Source organism: Saccostrea cucullata, unplaced genomic scaffold (assembly GCF_032062105.1).
Source record: "Saccostrea cucullata isolate Sc308-1 unplaced genomic scaffold, CSIRO_AGI_Scuc_v1 ctg501, whole genome shotgun sequence".
Taxonomy (NCBI): domain Eukaryota; kingdom Metazoa; phylum Mollusca; class Bivalvia; order Ostreida; family Ostreidae; genus Saccostrea; species Saccostrea cuccullata.
In genome coordinates, this window is record NW_026935502.1 from 408136 (window position 1) to 431842 (window position 23707).

General features: G+C 33.0%; 3 protein-coding genes across 3 annotated transcripts; all 3 read right to left on the reverse strand.

Moving 5' to 3' along the window:
* Window positions 1–593: 593 nt before the first annotated feature.
* On the reverse strand, window positions 594–1758 carry LOC134243040 (spidroin-1-like). The gene is made up of 3 exons (XM_062725257.1): window positions 1695–1758; window positions 809–1492; window positions 594–672 (listed from the first exon to the last, which is right to left on the reverse strand). Exons 2-3 carry the CDS (start codon window positions 1487–1489, stop codon window positions 664–666), a joined length of 690 nt encoding a protein of 229 aa, XP_062581241.1. The 5' UTR covers window positions 1490–1492; window positions 1695–1758; the 3' UTR covers window positions 594–663.
* A 14804-nt stretch (window positions 1759–16562) lies between these two features.
* Window positions 16563–18103, reverse strand: LOC134243041 (spidroin-1-like). The gene is made up of 3 exons (XM_062725258.1): window positions 18011–18103; window positions 16956–17616; window positions 16563–16654 (listed from the first exon to the last, which is right to left on the reverse strand). The coding sequence occupies exons 2-3, from the start codon at window positions 17613–17615 to the stop codon at window positions 16646–16648; spliced, it is 669 nt and encodes a 222-aa protein (XP_062581242.1). The 5' UTR covers window position 17616; window positions 18011–18103; the 3' UTR covers window positions 16563–16645.
* A 4314-nt stretch (window positions 18104–22417) lies between these two features.
* Window positions 22418–23126, reverse strand: LOC134243042 (keratin-3, type I cytoskeletal 51 kDa-like). The gene is made up of 2 exons (XM_062725259.1): window positions 22578–23126; window positions 22418–22487 (listed from the first exon to the last, which is right to left on the reverse strand). Exons 1-2 carry the CDS (start codon window positions 23124–23126, stop codon window positions 22479–22481), a joined length of 558 nt encoding a protein of 185 aa, XP_062581243.1. The 3' UTR covers window positions 22418–22478.
* Between the last annotated feature and the right edge of the window lie 581 nt (window positions 23127–23707).

The following is a 23707-nucleotide window of genomic DNA, read 5'->3' on the forward strand; positions in this document are numbered from 1 at the left end:
ATGAAGAATTTCTGAATATGAAAAAATGTGTCAGACTCTTTGATATATTATATTTCAAGCTCACTAAGATATATCGTATCGACATAAGAATGGAAATAACCATTCTTGATTGACAATGCGTCGGAAATGTTTCTAAATGTCGAGTTGAAGGCCAAAGCAAGTGCTTCCTTCTTTTCACATTGAAAATTTTGCTCATATGAATACAAAATTATCGGTGCACAATTTATACCCATGGAAATTCCAATAGATTGTTTTAAGACCTCGTTAACAAAAACCACACAGATATTATCAATTAGAAACTCAAACATCTTTTTAATATCAGCTTCAGAGTGCCTGTGTGAACAATATTTTTGACAAAATAATTAAATAATTTTGATTAATGACAAAATATATAGATTTACAAATTCCATTTTTATTTAAAAAGCAGCTGTCTATGTGATCAAAAAGGCTGGATTTTAATTTATCATTGTTGGTAAACTAAGAATGTATTAAGGTAAAATGGACAAAGACACTTTACAAATTAAAGATTCATAGATTTTTTCGTAGTATGTTTCGGTAAACGTTATACCAGATACGAAAAGTCAACACGTACATAAAGGACTCAATATTTATTAATCATAAAAAGTAACACCATCACAGCCGTCAAAGAACACAACGTTCTTCTCAGTAAACCTGAAAACAAATAAAAATAAAAAAGTTATTATAGAGTTTTAAGAATGAAATTCAGGTCTATTTAAAAAATACAGATAAAATTGAATGTGTATTTTTAAAAGAGTTATATATTTTTTAAATCAGATCTCAGTCTAACCTTTCTTGGTCTTCTTCCTCCAAGAATGACGCCATTATTGAATCCATTGAATCCCTGACTGGCGGCAGCAGAGGAGGCGGCGGCGGCGGCACCCTGACCAGCGGCGGCAGCAGAAGCAGCGGCAGATCCTCCTCCAATACCAAGATAAGGATTGAAGGTGTTGTATAGGGGGAACTGGTAGTAGTTTCCTGGAAATTGATTCAGGTAGTAACCGGGGAAGTTGTAGAACTGTTGTCCCTGATAATAATATCCAGGATAGGTGTAGTATGGAGCAACATTCAGTCCACCAGCAGTGGCAGCAGCAGAGGCAGCAGCACCGTTTCCTGCAGCGACGGCAGAAGCGGCAGCAGCAGCATTTTGTGCAGCAGCAGAAGCAGCGGCGGCAGCAGCAGCACCTCCAGCGGCAGCTGAGCTAGCGGCAGCAGATCCGCCTCCAATACCGACCAAACCGGGATAGTATCCTCCAACGCCACCGAGTCCACTGTTGATGCCCCCGAATCCAACCAGACCACTATTTACACCTCCAAAGTTACCATATGGACCAATTCCGTAACTCTTGGGATAGTAATCCCCGTATCCAAAGTCATATCCATAGCTCTTGGGATAGTAACCCCCAGCCTTTGGGTAAGAATCCGCAAAAACGCAGGCAACGATGCAGGCGAGGGAGATTATTCTCATCATTTTCTGTTAAAAAAACATTTTTAATTTAGTAATTTATGAAGATTTTATTTAATGATTTTTGAGATGAAATAAGTTATAAGAAATTCATTTGTTTGTTAAAAGTTTTTTTTCTCCATAAAATACGTGAAAAATATCTTGAAAACAACCTGTATATCTTGCAACATTAAAATCACGATAATTTCAAAGATAACTAATAATCTCTTACCCTGGTTTGTGGGGCCTCAGGATCTGCTGCTTGAATGTTTGATGTAAAGATTCCGCTCTTCAAACGTATTATATACCTTTACTAACAATGTGAGGCGGGGACTGTGGTTTATTACATTGCTTGATAAAACACAATTAATTAATTAACAAGGAAATAATGCAAAAAAATGACAGCTTTATCTGTAGTCATCTATTTATGAAAGAAATTGTTTTTTGTATAAAATAAAATGGAATAATGAAATATTATAGGTTAGACGTATTTGTATCATTAGGACAAAGAATTCACTGCTTTTCTTCAGGAGTTTCTTTTTAGTTTCTTTGTACTAGGCATTAAAATGTGAGATTAGAACAGAGCTAGATAAAAACTTAAATGCTTTTTTAACATTTATAGAATTATTCATAGTATTTTTATGTGTAAGTTTTGGTTTGTTTTTATTCAATTATTCAATCTTTCTTTTCATAATTTTGTCAAACACAAAGCTAAATAAAATATATATTGTCAAAAATTATTTTTGATTAATCCAGTGCATATATTTTAACTATTTAACAAAAACGGAAGACAATATTTGAAACAAAAGAGAATTCATATCTTATATTTTTTGTCATGACATGACATGTTCGTAAACAATGTAAAAAAAAACTGACATTCTTAAATTTGTCTATTTAAAAAAAATGATACAATACCATTAACATTTTTGATGCTTAATCAAATCTCAAAAATGTTAAGAACAACACAGGAATACAGTGGATATAGTTAACCTTATTAAATGTTGGGAAAATGGTTTCCAGACGTTATTGCACGTAAAATATAACAACATTTAGAATATCGTAGATATTTTCTCTTTTAAAACACTACTTAGCAAGGCGTTTTATAACTGTTTAAAAATGGTTCTTTAACCGACCATAAATTCATCGTTTAACAGGTCGGAGAGAATACTCGAAATCAGGTATTAACCGTGAAATCGTGTATAATACCCGATATTAGGGTATCGTTGAATCCGCGAAATCGGGTATTCTATAAAAACTAAAGAATAAAGCAATGGCGCATTATGCCAGTTACTGTTACTTGTACATGTACATCAGTATCTTGTGGATTTATTTTTATTTAACCTAATTCATTCCGTTGTCAAAGAAGTTTACAATCAAACGACAAATACTGCTGGGGTAACAAAGAGGACACAATGGCGTTATTATTTTTCAGCATAATTTTTAAAAACAAATAACTACAATTCGTTTGTCTTTATTTCCCATTGAAGTATTCCATATACTTAATTTTATAATTTGTGCACTATTCACAAAATGTGAAACTTTAAAGAAAGTAAACGACTAACGCCGTGTTATGTGTTTTTACTGAAAAATGTATGGCGTCCATTTCACGTGAAATATAAATTATTCCTATCAGCTAGAGAGTACAGTATAAGCGAGTCATAATTGAATATTTCTGCCATAATTCGATTTAATTGCTGAAAATTAAATCGCGTTATTAGAGAGGCCCATATTCGGGGTTATCGGGTCATTAGTATTCCCCCGTTCTTTCAACTTTTGGTATTTTAGTCGAATCCTTAGGACTTCCTTTTTCGTTAGAGAATGAAGGGGAGCAGACATATCCTGCATCTCAAGATAAAAATTTGTTTATTTATTTTATATTGTGTTAAAAAATTCATGTTATGCATGAAATTTAAGGAGAATGTTTCTAGCAATTTTTATTTTCGTGTGTATTTGCATCATTATGTACATGACTTTTCGGATGTTTTTCGATTTTGAAAAACCACATGCGTAATATAAAACAGAAAAGTCGTAACGCTTAGTGAATATTTGAGCAAAATATAATAATGATGATTTTATTAACAAAAATTGTCTAAGCCGTAACGCCAAGTCAATATTAAAAATAATAACAATAATAATAACTTTATTATTAGGCCTATTTCTATATTGTATTTCTTATTCCAAAGTCGGTAGTTTCAGAAAATGCCTAGAGTTAAACCCGCTGCCAAGCCGGCGAAGCGAAAATCAGCACCTACGAGTGGGCCTAAACCAAAAAGTGGGATCAGTCGAATCTACAGAAGTTTCGTAAGAGGAAAACATACCCTGTACAGACATTATTGTTACCATGGTTACTACAAGTGTGGTTACTTTTTCCACTAGTTTCAGCAATGAATCTGATGTCAATGTAGGGACTGCCAATCATGTTAATACAACAGGTAATGAGATTGATGGTATATGCGGTAGTTTGGGGGAAAATGCTACAGAATAAATCAAAAAATGTTAAGGGCGAATACATTGATTTAGGACAGCTTCTATCCAATCCGGTCCCGACAATTGATAAGCAAACACTAACAGTCTCTAATGGTCAAGTAGTAATTGAACCGAAATGGGTTACAGTTAAAATTACAAATTTTCTCTTCTGTATATGCCACAGTACACCCTACAGAATTTCTTTTTTGGCTTGTTAAAATGAATCCACACTGTTTGTCTAGGGGCTAGCAGGTAGGCTGTCAGATATAAGGTGGAAGTTTTAAAATGAACAATTTCTAATGAGAATTGCAAGAAATTCAAGTGTTTCATGAAGAATAGTTGATCAGGAGCTTTAGCTACTGTACATGGTACCATCGTTTATTGGTTCGGTGCAAAAACCTCCCGGGGGGGGGGGGGTTAAATGCTATGACTATAACAATTATCGGGTTTGTGTAAAACAGCAGTGCCATTAATTACATAAATGTTTGAACTGTAGCGGGCCTCATCCATGTAAAAAGGCCCGTCTGCTAAATATCAATATGCTTCTAGAGATTTTTCAGGTCAAAGATACCCATTATAATACAGGAACCAGGGACCTTCATCAAGACCACCCCAGCCTTGAGCATGATTCCCCAGTGCACCACAATCTGCAGGACCTAGGTTATTCCCCAGTTAAAGTAGAAGTTCTTGCACTTATTTGCAAAACTCTGATTATAATAGGAAAAGTTCAGAAATTTTGCCAAAGGGGTTTTATGAAGGTTTCTAAATTACAATGGTCCAAAGGGTAGCTACTAATTATTTTAATTTAAACTCAGCCAGAGATAATTCTGAAAAAAGTTTTAAAAATTAATGCTGGAAGAGTTACTGGCCTATTCCATTCAAGACCCTTTTCCAGTCTTAGGCTTTATTTCACCTGTAGGTTTAGTACTGAAAAAAGATGGATCATTTAAGTTGATTCATCATTTATCTTAACCGGAAAACTCAAGTGTTAATTCCTTTTTTGATCCATCTTTCTCCTCAGTCAATTACTCCTCATTAGATGATGTGGTTAGGTTACTAAGTTTGTTGGGTAAGGGGGCCTTGATGGGTAAAATGGACCTCAAGTCTGCATTTAGGTTGCTTCCTGTTCACCGGGCAGATCTTTGAGCTTTTAGGTTTTAAATAAATATTTTTTGTGGTTTCTTGTAGTCTTTTTGAGGAATTTTTATTATATTAGGAATGGAAATTTAAGCAACAGTCTGGTCAGAAATCTGTTGTGCATTACTTAGATGATTTTTTGTTTCCTGGTAAGGCAGGTAGGAATACATGTGATGAACTCATGTCATTCTTTGATGGGCTATGCGAGCAGTTAGGTGTCCCCTCAATAGCTGATGATAAAACAGTGTGGCCTTCCACTCCCCTGACCTTTTTGGGTTTTGAGTTAGATTCGGTTGAAATGGTGTTAAGAATCCCAGTTGAGAAGTAGAATAGTTTAAAGGATTTGGTCAACAGTTTTATGTCAATCCCAGTTGATAAGTAGAGTAGTTTAAAGGATTTGGTCAACAGTTTTATGTCAAGAAAGAAGGCTACTCTAAAGGAATTTAAGGCTCTTGCAGGTTTGTTGAATTTTTGTTTGTGTGTCACTCCGTCGGGCCGAGCATTCACAAGGCATAATTTATGACATCATGCAAGGGGTCTGTAAACAACATCACTTTATCAGGGTTTCTGTGGTGGTTAAGGAGGACTTGAAAGTATGGCTTGTTTTTTTTTTAGATTTGTTCAATGGCTGCTGTTACTTTCCACAAATTGACTTAGTAGATGATGATCAACTCCATTTATTTACTGATAGTGCATGGAATTCAGAATTAGGTTGTGGTGCTTTCTTTAAGAATCATTGGTTGTTTTTTAAGAGGCCAAGTGAATGGGTTGGTACTGAAGTAATCAGGGTCATCACATTTTTTAGCTTGTTCCAGTTTAAATAATATACAGTTCAAGGCTTGTCTTATTGTCTTGTGGGTCACATCCGATTTGGCATCCTGTTGAAAAATAGATAATAGAACTTATGGCTAGTTGTTCATTAAAGTATCTATCATATTCTACGGTAAGAACATATCTGTCAGGTATAAGCTTTAAATGTACATTTGATGGTACTTGAGACTTTGTTAAGAAAAAGATGGTGGTAGGCATGTCAAGACTGCAAAGTTCTGTATATGCTAGATTGCCAATTATATCAAGAATTAGGTCGTTGATAACAACAAGAGATAAATAAGAATACCAACCTCAAATTCATTGATGGCTAAAGACTCAATTGGTTGTATTACTTCTTAAGCACCTCAAGCAGTATAGCTTGATAGGTTTTCTAATACCTTTATGCAACATCTTATTTTAAATATGATCATTTTTGTTTACAAATAGTTCAGAGGGTGTAAGAATATGTATTTTTGGATCGTCAATATTATGCGTGATTTTGGGATTTCGATGAATGGTGCTGCCATGGTTAATAAGAATAGAAATTTCTGTGAAATTCTTTCAAAATGCTACTCCTCCTACAGTTTTGGTCCGATTTCGAGATAACTTGGCACACAGGTGGTCTATGCTAGGATACATAATTCTGTGCATCGATTTTTATATGATGAGTGGCAAGGATCATTTTTTATTCATTGCTGTTTTAAAGTTTCAGGTCCCAACTGCTACTTTTCTCTTCCTTCGTTTTAAGTATAAACCAGTAGAGCTACAGTCTCAACAGAGACTTCTGGTTTTGGTTATGCTAGACAAAATGGGGGGTTCAATTTTGGGCTATCCACATTGAAAGCTAATATCTGGTGGCAGGGAAAGGCGGCATGAGATGGTGACATCTCCTCCCAAAAATCAAATTAATGTTAAGGTATGAAGATACCCCACAATTATAATCTGGTTCTACATTGCGATGGCAACGACATTGGTCAAATTCCATCATGTGTTTTGCATTATAGCATAAATAATTCTTTTGATTCAATTGTAGTTCTGTTACCAAACACCAATTATTGAAAATTATTTGGTCTCAGATATTACCTAGATTGATTTGGCGTAATGCTAGGGACAACCATGCTCTTACTAAAGTCGGGTTTCGAGATTATAGCTTTGTTGCACATCAAGGGGGATATATTTGTTGCCCAGAGTTCACTTTGGTCGATCATACTCTACTTTAAGAGAATGGGGTGCACTTGTCAGAGCAAGGCAATGAGATATTTGTTGAAACTTTGAGGAAAGCATTGCATAATTTTATAATGTCAAGGGTGGGCTTTAATGGCCATGGCACTCCATTTCACTGACTAAAGAATGTAAAGCACACTAAAATAGACACACAATAGATGTAGCTAATGCAATTGTTTTATACTCATTTGTCTTGGTATGCAATGTTAATTTATTTGCTTTGCCTTTCTTTAAAAAGGAGAGGGGTGGGGGGGGGGGGTGGGGGGTAATCATAAGCGTTCAGCTACCGCCATTGTGGCGGTGGACACATTGTGTCCATTGGCGCAATCTTTAGCTGAACTTAAATAGGGTTATATTTAGTGAGCATCTGTTCCCAGGGCTCGCTACAACTGTACATAATTATTTCCAATATGTGTGAAATTTCAATTTGCTTATTTGTGTCAGACTGGATGAAACATTTGCAATGTATTATTTGCCAGTAGGTTGCTTAACAGCTTCATTTGTATATTTGCCAATTTCATATTCATTTCTATATTTGCCTACTTCATGATGATTTTCATTTACATGTATTTGCCATTTGCCATTTGGGTTGTCAAAATCGCCCAATGTATTTGCCCATTTCATGATGATTTTCATTTACATGTATTTGCCATTTGCCATTTGGGTTGCCAAAATCGCCCAATGTATTTGGGTCGGTAACCTTGGTTACGATTGTAACCAGTAACTAAATGTAATTTCCTGAAAATTGTAGTGCTGCCATGGCCATTATTCGCCATTAAACTTTAAGAAATTTATATATGTGTGGTTTTCTCTAATAATTCGATTTAATTGCTGAAAATTAAATCGCGTTATTAGAGAGGCCCATATTCGGGGTTATCGGGTCATTAGTATTTCCCCGTTCTTTCAACTTTTGGTATTTTAGTCGAATCCTTAGGACTTCCTTTTTCGTTAGAGAATGAAGGGGAGCAGACATATCCTGCATCTCAAGATAAAAATTTGTTTATTTATTTTATATTGTGTTAAAAAATTCCCACCCACCAACACCCTGTATGCAATGTATGAATATGTAAAATAAATTGTCTGTTTGGTGTCAATTTTCTGCTGCTTAAATTTTTCTATTTTCAGCCTTGTACATCTCTTGGTTCAACACCTAACTTCGTCGTGGCGCACTGCATGGCTGTAACTTCCGATGGCTGTTGATGTAACAGTTATTGTACCCGCACCAATGAAGTTACAATTCTCTAGATGCGTTCCACAATCTGTCGTTGGACTTGAACAGTGATTTATATGTGTACCTTGTACATTTCTTAGTTCAACACCTAACTTCGTCATGGCGCACTGCATGGCGGTAACCTCAGATGGCTGTTGATGTAACCAACTGTTACTGTACCCGCACCAATGAAGTTACAATTCTTTAGATGCTTTCCACAATCTGCCGGTGGACTTGAATAGTGATTTATTTGTGTAGTGAGTATCTTGCCCCAGGGCTCACTATTGTCTAACATGTGACTGATTTTCGTACGATTCCCGATTTGTATGTATAACGGATGGAATAAGTCTATGCAATCTTTAGCTGAACTTAAATAGGGTTATATTTAGTGAGCATCTGTTCCCAGGGCTCGCTACAACTGTACATAATTATTTTCAATATGTGTGAAATTTCAATTTGCTTATTTGTGTCAGACTGGATGAAACATTTGCAATGTATTATTTGCCAGTAGGTTGCTTAACAGCTTCATTTGTATATTTGCCTATTTCATATTCATTTCTATATTTGCCTATTTCATGATGATTTTCATTTACATGTATTTGCCATTTGCCATTTGGGTTGTCAAAATCGCCCAATGTATTTGCCCATTTCATGATGATTTTCATTTACATGTATTTGCCATTTGCCATTTGGGTTGCCAAAATCGCCCAATGTATTTGGGTCGGTCCTGGAAATAAATTAAACAAATTAAATACGCAGGCAAGGATGCAACCTTGGTTACGATTGTAACCAGTAACTAAATGTAATTTCCTGAAAATTGTAGTGCTGCCATGGCCATTATTCGCCATTAAACTTTAAGAAATTTATATATGTGTGGTTTTCTCTAATAATAGAATACCAACGTTATTATAAAGAAGAAAATGAAATAAGATTAAATAAATACCCACGAGAAAACAGGTTGAAAAATAGCTAATTGAAGGTGAGTTTCTTTTTTTTTTTATGTCAATTTAATTTAGCATGGAAATTTTTATTCAAAGACACCGTAAATATTTTATTTGCATATTAATCGATACAAGATATGCTATTTTACCTTTATTTTATGCATTTGTATGAAAATTGAGAGCGAGAAGTCATATGAACAGGATTTTCTTGTTTTTTTTTGTTTTTTTTTGGGTGGGTATAAATAAAAGTCAAATGTGTACATCTTTTCATGAACTTATAATACATTAAAATTCTCAATATAGATAAAGGTACAGTCATATTGAAAAATGAATTACATAGTCAAGTTTTCACATTTCTTATAGTTTTTACGTTTATGAACATGTTAATGAACAAACTGAAATAATGGAGTGTTCAATTGCCTTGGAAAGTCTTGTCTTACTTTTTGGGTATATACTTCTTCATCGGACATTAAAATTTCATAAAAATTGTAGCCACTTCCTTTCTTTATTGCACTATTTGATAGACAGGGTAAATTTTACCTCTTTACCTTCTATATTTTTTTTATATCGCTATCTTATACCTCATTATAATATGCTAATACAACGCACTATCTAATTGGTTCTAGACAATATGTCACAGTTTTCTTTTAGTTATTTTATCTATATGATACTTATTACTCATGGCAATAACTTTTCCTAATACTCATCTATAATGAAAAAATGTGTTAAAAAAATAAACATGAATTCTAGTTACTTGTAGTCTCATATTGTGTTAGAAAATAACAGGTTGCTTTTTGTTTACCTATATGATTTTTATTTGATGAATAAATCTTCCCTACAATTAAAAATATATAACCGAGTTTAACCGACCGTGACATTCAAAGAGAGGTCTCTTGGACACATGCAGAACACAGTCGAGGTTGTTTTGTCAGAGGTGGTCAAGAAGCTTTAGCCCCCCCCCCCCCTTTGAAGTCGCCAAGAAATGGTAAAATTTTGATGACTTAGCGAAATTAAACGATCAACAGTTATGTTCTCTCATAAGCTGTATTCCTGAAACTATCACTGTCTCTGCTAAAATGTTGAAGACATATTCTGCAGATAAGTATGAATGATAAAAAAAAAGATTTTCAAATAAAAGAGATAGAGGTTTTTTTTAGCCGAAATTTTAGACATTTTTATCATTACATTATTTATACATTCATAAATAAATTTGATTTTATGCACAAGATGAATGTGAAAGTAATTAATGACGCAAAATTAGATACGAAAGACAATCCCTTGTTTATAGATGGCATCATATCTTGTGTGTGAAATGTGTTTCCGTATAATTTGATTTATTTACAAATTGTTCATGTTTGTCGTGTTGATGTGGAATTATTATAAATTCCCGAATTATGATACTTTACAATTCTGTTGTGTTGGGAATGGACATTAGGAAGATGCATATACTTTCAACATTACGAAAAATATAAAGCGAATCGAACGCCTTTTTGTGTGCATATCATGAAATGTACTGAGCTCCACGGGTATTTGTTGTCCTGAGCGCATTAATCTTGACGCCCAAATTCTTACTTGGCTAGTAATACCTTTAGAAAACATGTGTATCTAGATGAAAGTTAACTCGGCAACATGCGCCATCCCATTGTCTAAGTTTTATTAGGTGATTACACCTCCTACACCCGATTTCGCGGATTCAACGATACCCTAATATCGAGTATTATACGCGATTTCACGGATAATACCCGATTTTGAGTATTCTCTCCGACCTGTTTAATCATAAACGTAATACGTATTATTATAATGACATCATAAATAATCAACGGATTCAATACATTCAAGTCATACCAGTATTTGAGTAACTAAAGCTCTCTATTTTTTGGATTGTACAATAAATACAGCTTGGCACATGATCAAATCTACCATAAAGCCCTTTTGATTTGATAAGGGACCAATTTGTATTCACATCCCAATAACAAAATCAACATGATACCAATACATGGTCATATTTTACTTTTTATCATATAAAGTTGCTGTAAAGTCATTTTCTGTTCTTTTAAAATTTTATTTTAAAACTTGTAAATGAAAATAAAATTTGATCTAACTCTGCTTAAAAGAAGAAATACTAAATCTAATATTTCATAATGAATATAATTATCAGAGTTATTCAATTTATTTCCTTCGGTTTCAATTTGAGAATTAAGTTGTTCCTTTTAAAGACATTGCAAATTTTGACATTTAATAGAGAGGAATGTAATTAGTTTTAGAGTCATTAATTTAATTTAATTTAATTTCTTCACTTATCATGCAGGAAAGGCTTTATACTTCTTGTTCTTGTCACTTGAACATGTGCATATATTACAGAGTGATAAATGAAGTTTAAAGATAATGACCAATTAATAAGGACAGTAGAAAATCCAGATGGGTAGTAATAATTGGTTAAAATCTATGATTCCTTTATTAAAATAAAAAAATCTGTTAATTATGGTTGTCAAAATCAAACTTTTAAACTTTGCTTTAACGTCATTTTTTTTCTTGTAGTCTAAAGATTTAACTCTTAGCCGATATATAATAATAACCAGTCCATTTATTCGTTTTCAGACGACAGGGATAACACTATTTAAAGTATTTATTTTTATTTTTTAAACAAAAGTTTTAGAGGAAATCAGGAATTAATATGAGCAGAAATAAAATAAAAAAGTTAGAAAAATGGAAAGAAACCCAGAAAGGAAAATTGAATTTTAACCTTTCTTAACAGTAACCCGATATGGTTTAATGCTCAATGTTTACATGTGAGGAGTTCCTTTAATTACATGAAATGTATTCGGAGAACAAGAAGTTTTCACAAGCCAACCTTTTTATTTAATTGTGCAAAAAAAAAAATATTTTGTGGTTAAAGTGACAAATCGCTAACAAAAGAAAATCAATTAAATTCCAGCCCTTATTTACATTTATTATGACGTTAACATAAGTTAGATAACAGTTATGTTTAGGAATTATCAGAATATACATGTATGTAATTCTAATTTCACCTGCGTTGATATAAATGTCAAATTTTATGTATTTCCCGTGCAAAGGGAAAAAGAATACATGTAAAAAGAACGCTTATTGTTAAAAGAGTCGTTTTGTGTGTGTATTTTCTGAAGGCATTAATCATTTTGGCACCTCTATTGAGTAAACCGACAAAACATTTAGAGGAATATTTCCTTAGGATTACGACACCTGGGCTGCGTTCAAGATCGTAGCATTAATAATTTGACATTGACTACTCTTTAAAACTGTATTTCTTCGAATCTTCATTTGTTGAATCCTATGATTGCAAAACATTGAACAATTTATTATTCATATTCCATGTTTTCTGTCACGTAAGCATCTATTTTAAAAAAAACTAGCATTTGTGTCTTAATTTAAAATAACACAAAACAAATCAAACGCTGATTTTTTTAGAGTAGTTTTGAGTTTAATTTATATTTGTGTATTTTTAACTTTGTATGTCATCTTTTTCTCTACGAGGAATATATTTCCTATAATGCAGCTTTCGATTTTTTCTGAGAAGTGATGTCTTGTACCTTTCAACACATTTTTTTAACAAAGGACATTAGCCAGCATTTGACTTTATGATAGATTGTAGTTGATGATAATGTCATCGACCATAGACTTTGTGCAATGATGACATCAAACAAGACTTTTGATAATCTTGGTTCATCGACTTCTGGTTTGAACATATTTAATTATTATTTATAATTACAAAGGGATTGGGCACAAGTTCTAAAAACTTAAAACGCCCTCTCCATCAACTTCTTTATCAATAGATTTCCCTCGTTTAAGGACGCGTTCGTTTCAGAGCATGTTTTGCGTATCAACGCGACTGACAGACATATATGCAGGATACATATCGCTACATAAGTAAGGAAGTTGACGATTCAAAATGGAAGCAATCACGTTTATCACAGAGTTTTATTCGTAGGATACCATATTTTTTTTTCTTATATAGTAATAAATATGAAACAGAGGTCGCAGAGCTTGAAGTATTTTTCATTTCAAGTTTACTGTGATATATCAATTCGATATATTTAATGGAAGTAAAAATCGTTAGTTGTTAGTCGTACAGTTGAAGACAAGAACAGTTGTTTTATTTTTTTCTTTTATAAGTTTTTGAGTACATGCTTCAAATGATTACAATAATAGGTCTGCTAATAACAGAGTGCAACTGTTATCGGTGTTCAATGTAATTCCGACAGACTGTTGGAAGATCTGGTACATGTACCAATAAACTACATGGATATTGTTATATACTAAAGCATTCTTTAATGTAAACTTCAGAGTACATGTGTACAATGCTTTTGACAAAATTAAGTTACAAGTGACCAAAGACAAGGTAAATCATATTTATGCAGCCTGCAATACCCGATTCCAGGTATTGAGAAAACAAAGAATTTCATAAAAATGTACTCGGATGTGTTAACATTAGGTAGCCATATTGTTTTCTTTGTTGACTATCTACATTGGAAAACAGTTTGACTATATTGTACTCTTTGTGGCTCTATATTATACAGCAAAAAAGCTTTCTTGTTCTCTTTGTTGTACGTCAATTGATGAATTACTAAGTATATTTTTCCTTGTCAGTTTGTAAGTTACTTAAAATAATTTGATTTTCTTATTTGAAAAAAAGAAATTAATGACTTTTATATAAAAAAAATTGTATTAATTTTAATAAAAATAGCACTTTTTTCAAAATTATTATTTAGCAAATAAACATTTACATTTATACATACAGTTTTAGCATTTAGCATTTTTACAATATCAAAGAGAAAACACTCGATAATTTTTTAAATCTAATTTGATCATTATATGGCCGTATACTAAATAAAAAAAATTATGTTTCCCCGTAATTACAAGTCAAAATACTTATTTCACTATCAGTACAATTTAAATTCTAACTCAATAGATTTAATATGATAAAAAGTAGCCTTAAGCTTGATTTTATATATGCAGGAATAAAAGTTCATTACACGCCACAGATATTTAAGAATATTAGCAATAAGTTTTCCCTACAATTTTATATACTTTGAATCTGGTTCCTAGACAGATGTCCTAAGACATAATATCTTCGCAAAGTTAAAAAAAGAACTTAGAATTACATCAACTCATTAAATTAGATGACATTATAATGGTAAGATTTGCTAGAATGAATTACAGACAGAATGCTTGTAAATAATGTATGAGATGCAAATAATTCTATTTACATCAATTAGTTTCTAGAAATGTTAGAAGTTTGTGACTCTATTTGTAATTTGATCATGTTAGTTTCTATTGTTTTTTTTAACATAATCAATGTTGCCCCCAACTCTAGACAATATTTGTATTAATGATACCGGTACCTGCTTTGAAAGTTAAGTGAAGAAAGTTAAGTGATTATCAATCAAAAGAGACATACCATATTATTTGAATTGTATTTTCGGCAAAATTTACTGAAGAATTTTAAGCTTGCATGCTAGAGTTTAATCCGTTTGATTGATACTGGGTAAATTATAGATGGGCGTTCAGATTTTTCTTCTATTTGAAAAATATATTGAAATCTTATAATATTGCACAAACTTTAATTAATTAAATACAATTAATCTTTAATATCTAAGAAAAATGCTTAATCTGTGGTGAATGAACTAAAACAAGAGGCCCAGGGGCCACAGCGCTCACCTGAGCACATCGGCTAGGAAAAAGCACATATCAGATCATGAAATGTATATATCAGAACAGAAAGTTTACTGAGGTGGGGGGGGGTTGAATTTTAACCCCCAAGGGATTCATGATTTGAACAAACTAGAATCTACACTACTTGAGGATGATTCCACATAAATATCACTAATCATGGCTTTGAATTACTTGGAAAGAAGATTTATTTTAAAAGTTTTCCCTACATCCCTATGTACACTTGGGTCGGCCATTTTGGCCCCACCCTAGTCCCGGAAGTCATGATTTGAACAGACTTGAATCTACACTACCTGAGGATAATTTTACACGAGTTTCATCTTTTCTGGCCCAGTGGTTCTTGAGAAGAAGATTTTTAAAGATTTTTCCTGTACCTTCCTATGTAAAATTTGGGTCGGCCACTTTGGCCCCACCCTAGCCCCGGGGGTCATGAATTGAACAAACTTGAATCTACACTACCTGAGGATGATATATATATATATGAGTACAATTTCATCTTTCCTGAGCCCAGTGGTTCTTGAGAAGAAGATTTTTAAAGATTTTTCCTATATATTCCTATGTAAAACTTGGGTCGGCCATTTTGGCCCCACCCTAGCCCCGGGGGTCATGAATTGAACAAACTTGAATCTACACTACCTGAGGATGATTCCCCATAAGTTTCATCTTTCCTGGCACAGTGGTTCTTGAGAAGAAGAGTTTTTAAAAATGCCATCAATTTTTCTCTAATTCATAATTATCTCCCCTTGGAAAAGGGTTTGGCCCTTTATTTGATCAAACTTGAATCCCCTTTACCTAAGGATACTTTGTGGCAAGATTGTTTGAAATTGGCCCAGTGGTTCTTGAGAAGAAGATGAAGATGTGAAAAGTTAACGACAACAACGACAACGACGACGACAGACATTTGTGCAGGACAAATTTTGATTTGAAAGTTAAGAAAATTATTTGAATTGAGCCTTCGGCTCAGGTGAGCTTAAAACAAAAGGGAAATCAGGAATGTTTGAAAATGCAACATATCAGTATTGCTTTTCCTTTTTCAGCATTGAGTAAAACGTACAAATCACAATAGCAGAGGTATGGTTAAAGTAATTTAAGGCTTAAGGAGATCCCTACTGTTGTGTTTTGTACGTTTTACTCAATGCTGAAAAAGGAAAGGCAATATTGATATGTCCATGTTAATTAAGGCTTTTGTTTTTAGGTATGAAAAGTCCATTTGTAAAAAAAAAAAAAAAGCATTGTAGATTTTTTCTTTTCACTTTAATAACTGAGCTTATTTTAGTGGGAAATGTTAGGTCATTTTGAAAAACGTATTTCCTCTTCTACCTGGTGAAGACTTAAGACTCAGTGCGAGTTTGTTAAGTCGACAGTCAATGCTTACTCTTCTAAAGCACCTGTTGGTTTGTTCTGTTATCAATTGTGATAATTAAGCACAAACTTTGTTCACGATAAGAAGCCCCTCTTGCAGTTTTAAATTAAAATTTTCCAATTGCAAATACTGGTACAATTAGTTTCTTGGGTATTTTGAGTTCTATACGTAGTTATACACTTGTACATATGTAATGTATGTTGTTATAGCATTGGTAAAATTAATTGAAAACTAATAGCCATATATGCTGCATAAATGAAGAATTTAATATACAATAAATACAATCATTCAATACCATACACAAGCTTCCGGTCGTTTCCATTTATTTAGTAAACCTGAAAGTAATAAGAAAAAATATTATTGGTCATTGTATTGGTAAACAATGTTTCTTTCTACATGAGTTTCTCGCAGATCATCCGACAAAAACAAGAAGGAAAGTTATTCAGCATTTACTAGACAAAGTAGCAAAATCAAAAACGGAATTCTAACCAAAATAATGAACGAATAAAATAATTTATCTTTGCGATACCTTGCTAATGTTTAATCACCAGGATGAAAAAGGGGATATAATGCTTTAAAACCAATTATTTTTCAGCGTAGTATTTTTTTTAGATAAAGTAAATCACTTCTTAATACCTTTCTGGGTCTTCGGACTCCGTAACCTCCACCAACAATGATTCCGTTTCCGACTCCATTAAATCCATTGAATCCTGAAGAAGCAGCAGCGGAGGCGGCAGCGTTCATCTGACTAGCGGCAGCAGCGGCAGAGGCAGCGGCGCTCTGACCAGCGGCAGCGGCAGAAGCAGCGGCGGCAGATCCACCTCCGATTCCGTAGTATGGGAACTGTGTGGGGTAATAGCCGGAGTAGTACTGTCCTGGGTAGTAGTTGTATCCAGAAACAAAGTTGTTATAGGCTCCAGGGAAGTAGTTGTATTGCCCAGAGTAGTATTGGTTTGGGTAGTATTGGTTCCAACCTAAACCACCAGCAGCGGCGGCTGATGAGGCGGCGGCATTTCCACCAGCAGCGGCAGCAGAGGAGGCAGCAGCAGCATCCCCAGCGGCGGCGGCGGCGCTTGCGGCAGCTGATCCTCCACCAAGACCGAACAATCCACTGTTGAAACCTCCAGTGCTTAGCCCACTACCACCAGTGCCTACGAGTCCTCCGAAGTTACCATATAGGCCTTGTGCTTGGTACCCGTAGTTGCAACCGTAAATTCCACATCCTCCTGACTTGGGGTAGTAGGAGTCTGCGAAAACGCAGGCAACAATGCAAGTAACGGCAATGAGTCGCAGCATCCTGTGGAAGAAAAGGAAATAACAATTAATAATGTTTTTGATTTAAAATTTAATAATCAGTCCTGTTTAAACAAGCAATTATTTTTTTATTTTAGTAATAGGAACACAATGTTTTGTACAACCAACTATTTTTATTTGTCGAAAATGGAATCGTGGGGTTATATGAAAGTACAAAGGTTGGAGTGGTGTGAAAATATTTTTGGTTCCTGGATAATTAATAATGAAAAACATTGAATGAGAAACTATTCTAATGATAATATGTTAGACCTCTCAAAATTCATATTGTTCAAAACAAAATATACTCTAACAAAAGATTTTGTAACATGTAGAAATTATAACTTTTTTACTGTCTTAAATACTGTACCTAAAATTTAGGAAAAAATTAAGTTTCTTACCTTCTTTTGTTCGGTCTGGTGTCTTGGACAACTGTTTGGCTGTACAAATATTAGAGCAAAGGTTCCCCTTATATATCATTTAAAATACATGACGTCATGGTGGAATGTTGGTTTAAAATGGTTGCCTTGGCAATGTCAATGAATTGGCAATCAAATTAATGGAAATTATAAAGAGTACTGATTTACATAATGACATGCTTATGAAAGGAAGTCTTTTGTAATTAATTTTTTTTAATTAGCTTTCAAAAAGTATACTTCTAATGTCTTCAAAAATGATCAAATAAAATAGACATTCTTGGTTTAATTCACGTCTAAGACGTGTTGAACACTAAGGCAAAATTCAAAAAAAAAATTAATCGCCAACAGGAATTAAACTATGAATATTCAAATTATATATTATATTATTCTTACGTGTATTCTCTATTAATATTTCATTAAAATAATTGTTAAAGGATTTCTTAAGCAATTCCAATATTTCAATCATAGATCTTTCAATAATTTGATACATGAAATGGAAATAGATAAACAATTCAAATCTTTTTTCCAACTTTTTGGGATACCTGAGCAGTTACGTCGCCAGAACTTTATATAGACTAATTCAACAATTACTAGTATCCAAACTCCAGCCTTGAAGGTTTTCTGTTATTATATATATTGAACTCTAATTCCATCTAAATGCATTCAGGTGTCTGTCGTTTAATGTTTTTTTTCTTTATCAACAAAAAATGAATTTAATTTTTAACATTAAAATTACAAGTGATTTCTGTGAATACTTTATAGCAATAATATATTGTGCTTGTGATGTCGAAAACTTCATTTATTCTAAAAAGAATCCGCAATATAACATTAAGGTGTTGCGATGTTAAGTAGAAAAAATTAAAATTAAATGTATTGTTTCATTATATGCTTTTATGTGGATTCCTGTTATAATCCATAAGTCTTGTCCGTTTTCATGGTAATACTGGGCTTGGTGAGGAAGTTCTATAACCATTTCACTTGTTTAATGGTAAGGTTATTTAATCTTTCCTTCATCAAGGTGTGTAGTTCAATGTGATGACTGACCAAATTACTTCGAAGGTAAATATAAATTTTAAAACATAACTTAGTCGAGAAGCATTACCATTAAAATCAATTTACATCCCTTTTGTAATAAGAATAGTATTATAATTCAAGAAGGTCCCTTTAATTGCAGTATAAAGGTGACAAATCATATATTTTTCTTTGTTATAGATGAACTTTAATCTCTTAGTCATTAAGTTCTTCAAACAGACAGTACGAAAAAGACCCTTAATTCATGACTTAACATAAAAATGATAGATGTGTCAAATCTGCATATATTACTTTGTTCTTAATTATTAACTCGGTGCCTTTATTCTTTATGTTATGCAATGAGAGAGTAGTTGATTTTTTAAAAAATCAATATCTATACTTTTTAAAGTACATGACATGGTAAAGACTGCACTTGCCGGTAAATCAATCATTGAACTAATAATTTTTCATTGTTAATAAAGACTTTACTTGTGGACTTTTTTTCAAATAAAAATCTTTTAGAGCATATTTTTTACATTGTAAAAAATTGTAACCCCTGCCTTCTGCAGTTCTCAGTCCATGTGTTGTATATGTACATATCTGTAACAACACCTTTTTCACTACTTGGACCATCGTTTACCGATTTACGTTTTGTAAATTTACAAAAGGTGAACGTAGTCCTTTGTTGTAATGACAGAAACGTGACTTTTTTCAATTATGTTATTTAGACTGAAGGTGTTTTATTTATTAGACCACAGAATGAAATAAATACATGTGTATTATAAAATGATTAGAATTGATAAAAGGTGTAAAATGAAGGAAATTATTGGATATTCATCTTTTCTTTGTTATACTTTAGGGTAAAAAGATGGGGCCTTAAATATACCTGTTTTATGAAAATAAATACATAAAAGCCCAATATGTCAGCAAAAAAATTGACGCATTTGATATGTCTTGAAAAACAAAAAAGATCCAGACGTGTGTTTCATCATCTTCAAGTTGAGGTCTTGTATTTCTTACTAATACACATCAAGTATTGCTTCTAAGTTTTTAATTCCAAAAAATACTCTTCTGTGCCTAGATATCAAACATTTGTGGAATAAAAATTAAACGAGTTGGCGTTTTCCTTCAAAGTACGTCCTGCTGGACACTTCATTACTGGTGATGTAAATGTAGTTAATAATCAAGGCGTTAAATCACTTTTTTCAAAAGGGCAAAAATGTAGGGAACTCCGAACTTTTGATTTCCGTTTTCATTACATAATACTATAAATTTTAATAAATTCGGGTGATGGGACAGATATGAAAAAGAACACCTGGTCACTTTGTCAGAATGCATTAAAAGTATCAGAGGGATGTTGAAATCTCACATAAAGCGACTGAGGGCAAACATTATCCTTTTGTTTTCAGTTAATTACAGGATCAGTATGGGTACTAGATGACAAAGCAGGTAACAACATTGTCTTTGTTTTAAAGGATCGTTATCTGAGCTTTTCAACTTTAATTCTATGACAATAATTTCCCCTACGATGAGAATAATTTGTACTATGCTGGATTATTAAACTTTTTAAAATCTTGATAATGAAATGTACAGGGATAACAAACAGGATTAATTCAAGTTTACAAAAAATATTTACATCAGTGAAGTAGAGACATCACGGTAATTGAACAACAATATTTAAGATATGGTGTGAATCATATGTGGATGAATATAAAACTTTGTTACTATGAAATAATTTTCTTGGGTACAGAACCGACTGGGTAACATAAACCCCGTATGAACAAAATAATGATATTTGCTACATAAATAAAGGAAAGTTGAAGATAGGAAAAAATGAAGTCAGCACGTTTGTTTTAAATATTTGTTGTTAATTTAGCATTTACGCAATTTTCTCGTTAAATATATTTATATGAAATACAAGTAGCTAGATTTGTCAGAAGTTGTGGTATATATCAATGAATGGAAGTATGAAGTATAAATAATTGATAATGTTAATCATGATTAATTGTTTCTAACTATTGTTAATTGAATCTGAATGTCAAATGAAAGGTCACAGCAATCATTTTTTTCATGTCATGTACAGGTTTTTCAAAAAATTCTGTTTGACATGAATATGAAATAAGGTCTGTTATTACGTTTTCAGCAATCTGTCGAGATCTCTCAACATTCCATTGGTTGCCAAATGCGCTGTTATAAGCACACTTATGGTATAAAACTTTTACAATCTTAAATTGCCAGTTCTCGATCAATCAATTATTAGCTAATTATGACGGCAACTCTTTAAATGTACCATGATCTCAAGACCAGTTTCGTAATAATAGGGACATGCTTTCAAAATTGAGTTAATATCCACAAACATTTTCTAGAAATCAAAGCTCTATTTTTAAAACAATGAGTGCACAGCATTCTATATCAATAGTATAGGACTTTCACTATACGAATGATGTTTGTGACAAAAAAATCTTAACGTGAACATCACGACGAACTCCCAAAGATCAGAAAGACCTTGATCAAATAAAAAATTTATAACGCTTTTAAGTTTCCTACGAGTATGTTGAAAATGCTGTGATCTTGGGATGTCAATTTTAACTGTTTCCCTTTCACCATGCACATTTATACAGTAGAAAGATACAGTTTTATATCATCGCTTACTCCTCATGGGCATCTGGCCGGGCTGTTGAATTTTCAGGATTCCGTCTTGATGCACTGATATCATTTGAAGTTTTAATGAGATAGATATCCATCCGTTATCTTCACCATTGTTCTATAAAGAAGTACGAGTTTGATACCAGTAATAATCCATGCAAATTCTAGATCTACTTTGATAATTTTCAAAGAATTTTTAATTTACAAGAGATCAGTTATCCCATTCAACATCTGCGTTTTGTTTGCCACGAAGCAGAATATATCTTTCTTACGGAATTTCAGAATGTTTAATCCGTTTTTGGCTCTATCATAAAAAGAAGGGATGTAACCATTACTGCTACCTGAAGTTAAAGCCCTAGATGTACATGACAACAGGATATTTATTTTCAATTGTCTCTATTTTCTCTTAAGCATTGAACGTATGTAAAATTGTTGAATTAACATTAATATTTCTTGCAGCATTAAAGTCTACGTCAAAGCATGCATAAAGCATTTATTTTGATTGGTACTTTTTGTCACGGAAATCTCTATAGAAAAAATAAAACATTATATGAAGATATTTCATTGACAAAAATCCAAATGATATTAAGTGTTGAAGTTTGCTTAAACTTTTGATAGCTATGTTTACACTCATGACAATTTTTATTTAATTTTAGGAAAAAGACTGTACCTTTCAACCATTACTGAATCTCCAATGATTTTACGAATTCACCAAATGAACAAAAGACACTATTTTTCTTTTGTTTTATTTAATACTTATAAAACTACTGGTTTTTATCGTGTGTCCCTCTGTTTAGTAAACCTACAAAATAAAAAAAAATAAATTAAAGAGATAAATTTTAAAAATTATGTATGTAACTTAAGAAAGAGTAATGCATGTATATATACTTACCGATCTTTCCCTTTTATGGAATCTAGGAAAACCTCTGATAGGCCTTTTGTATGAATTTGATCCACCAACAAAACTTCCGTATCCGGGTCCAAATCTATTGCCGTAAGTATTTGGGAGGTACAAGTATGATGGATAAGAAGGAGTGTAAGGAGCATAGTATTGGTAGTTTCCGAACATTCCAGATCCTACAGCAGAGGCAGCAGATGCGGCGGCGCCAGTAGAAGCAGCAGCACCGGCGGCTGCGCTACCCAGACCGGCAGCTAAAGCAGAAGATGCAGCAGAACTTCCAAAATCGTCAGAGGAAGCAGCAGCACCAGCTACAGCGGAACCCCCAAAGTCGTAATTGAAACCGAAGTAATGAGGTACGTAATTTCCGCTGAGACCGCCATTAAAACCGTTATCATAGTTGTTCTGTAAGGCATAGGGTCCATAAGAGTTCTGCACACCGAATCCTATGTCATTGTATCCGGGGACATTATTATACTGGAATGAATTGCCGTCCCCAACGACATAGGCAACAATACAAGCAAGGGAGATTATTCTGAGCATTGTCTGAAAAGCGATGATTTTTTAATTATTTTATTAGTATTATATTGGTGTTAAATAGACTTAGCAGATTAAATTGTACATTTAATTCTTCTGAATTTTCATATAATATATATTCATATAAGTATAAAAATAGTTTTACTATATAATATTTAAATGAGAAAACCAACAAACTTGATTTATTTAAAGAAAAATATAAATTAATGAATGAAAGAAAGAATGAACAATGGAAAGAATCGTTGAAATGGAATATTAAAACTGATGCATACCTCCTTTGTTGGGCGGCAGTTCTCCTGGTGATGGGGAGCGGTTTGTAAGAAGCAGTAACTCGCCTCAGTATATATACCCCTAGAACTCTATTTTGGGAACTATAAAACGATCAGACCATTTGTAATTTATCCATTATTTTTCTAACATCAACATGATATATGTTATTATAATTTAAAAATAATCTTAATTTAAATCGAAATAGGACCAAGCATCTTCATGTAACTTTATTATAAACATTTAAAAATGTAAATGAGCTATCATTGTTGTCAGCTAACTCTGATCTATTATTTACTATTTTCTTAATTACCTTTCAA

Coding starts and splice junctions, on each gene's coding strand:
- LOC134243040 (XM_062725257.1), bottom strand. CDS start 1,489: ATGATGAGAATAATCTCCCTCGCCTGCATCGTTGCCTGCGTTTTTGCG.
- LOC134243041 (XM_062725258.1), bottom strand. CDS start 17,615: ATGCTGCGACTCATTGCCGTTACTTGCATTGTTGCCTGCGTTTTCGCA.
- LOC134243042 (XM_062725259.1), bottom strand. CDS start 23,126: ATGCTCAGAATAATCTCCCTTGCTTGTATTGTTGCCTATGTCGTTGGG.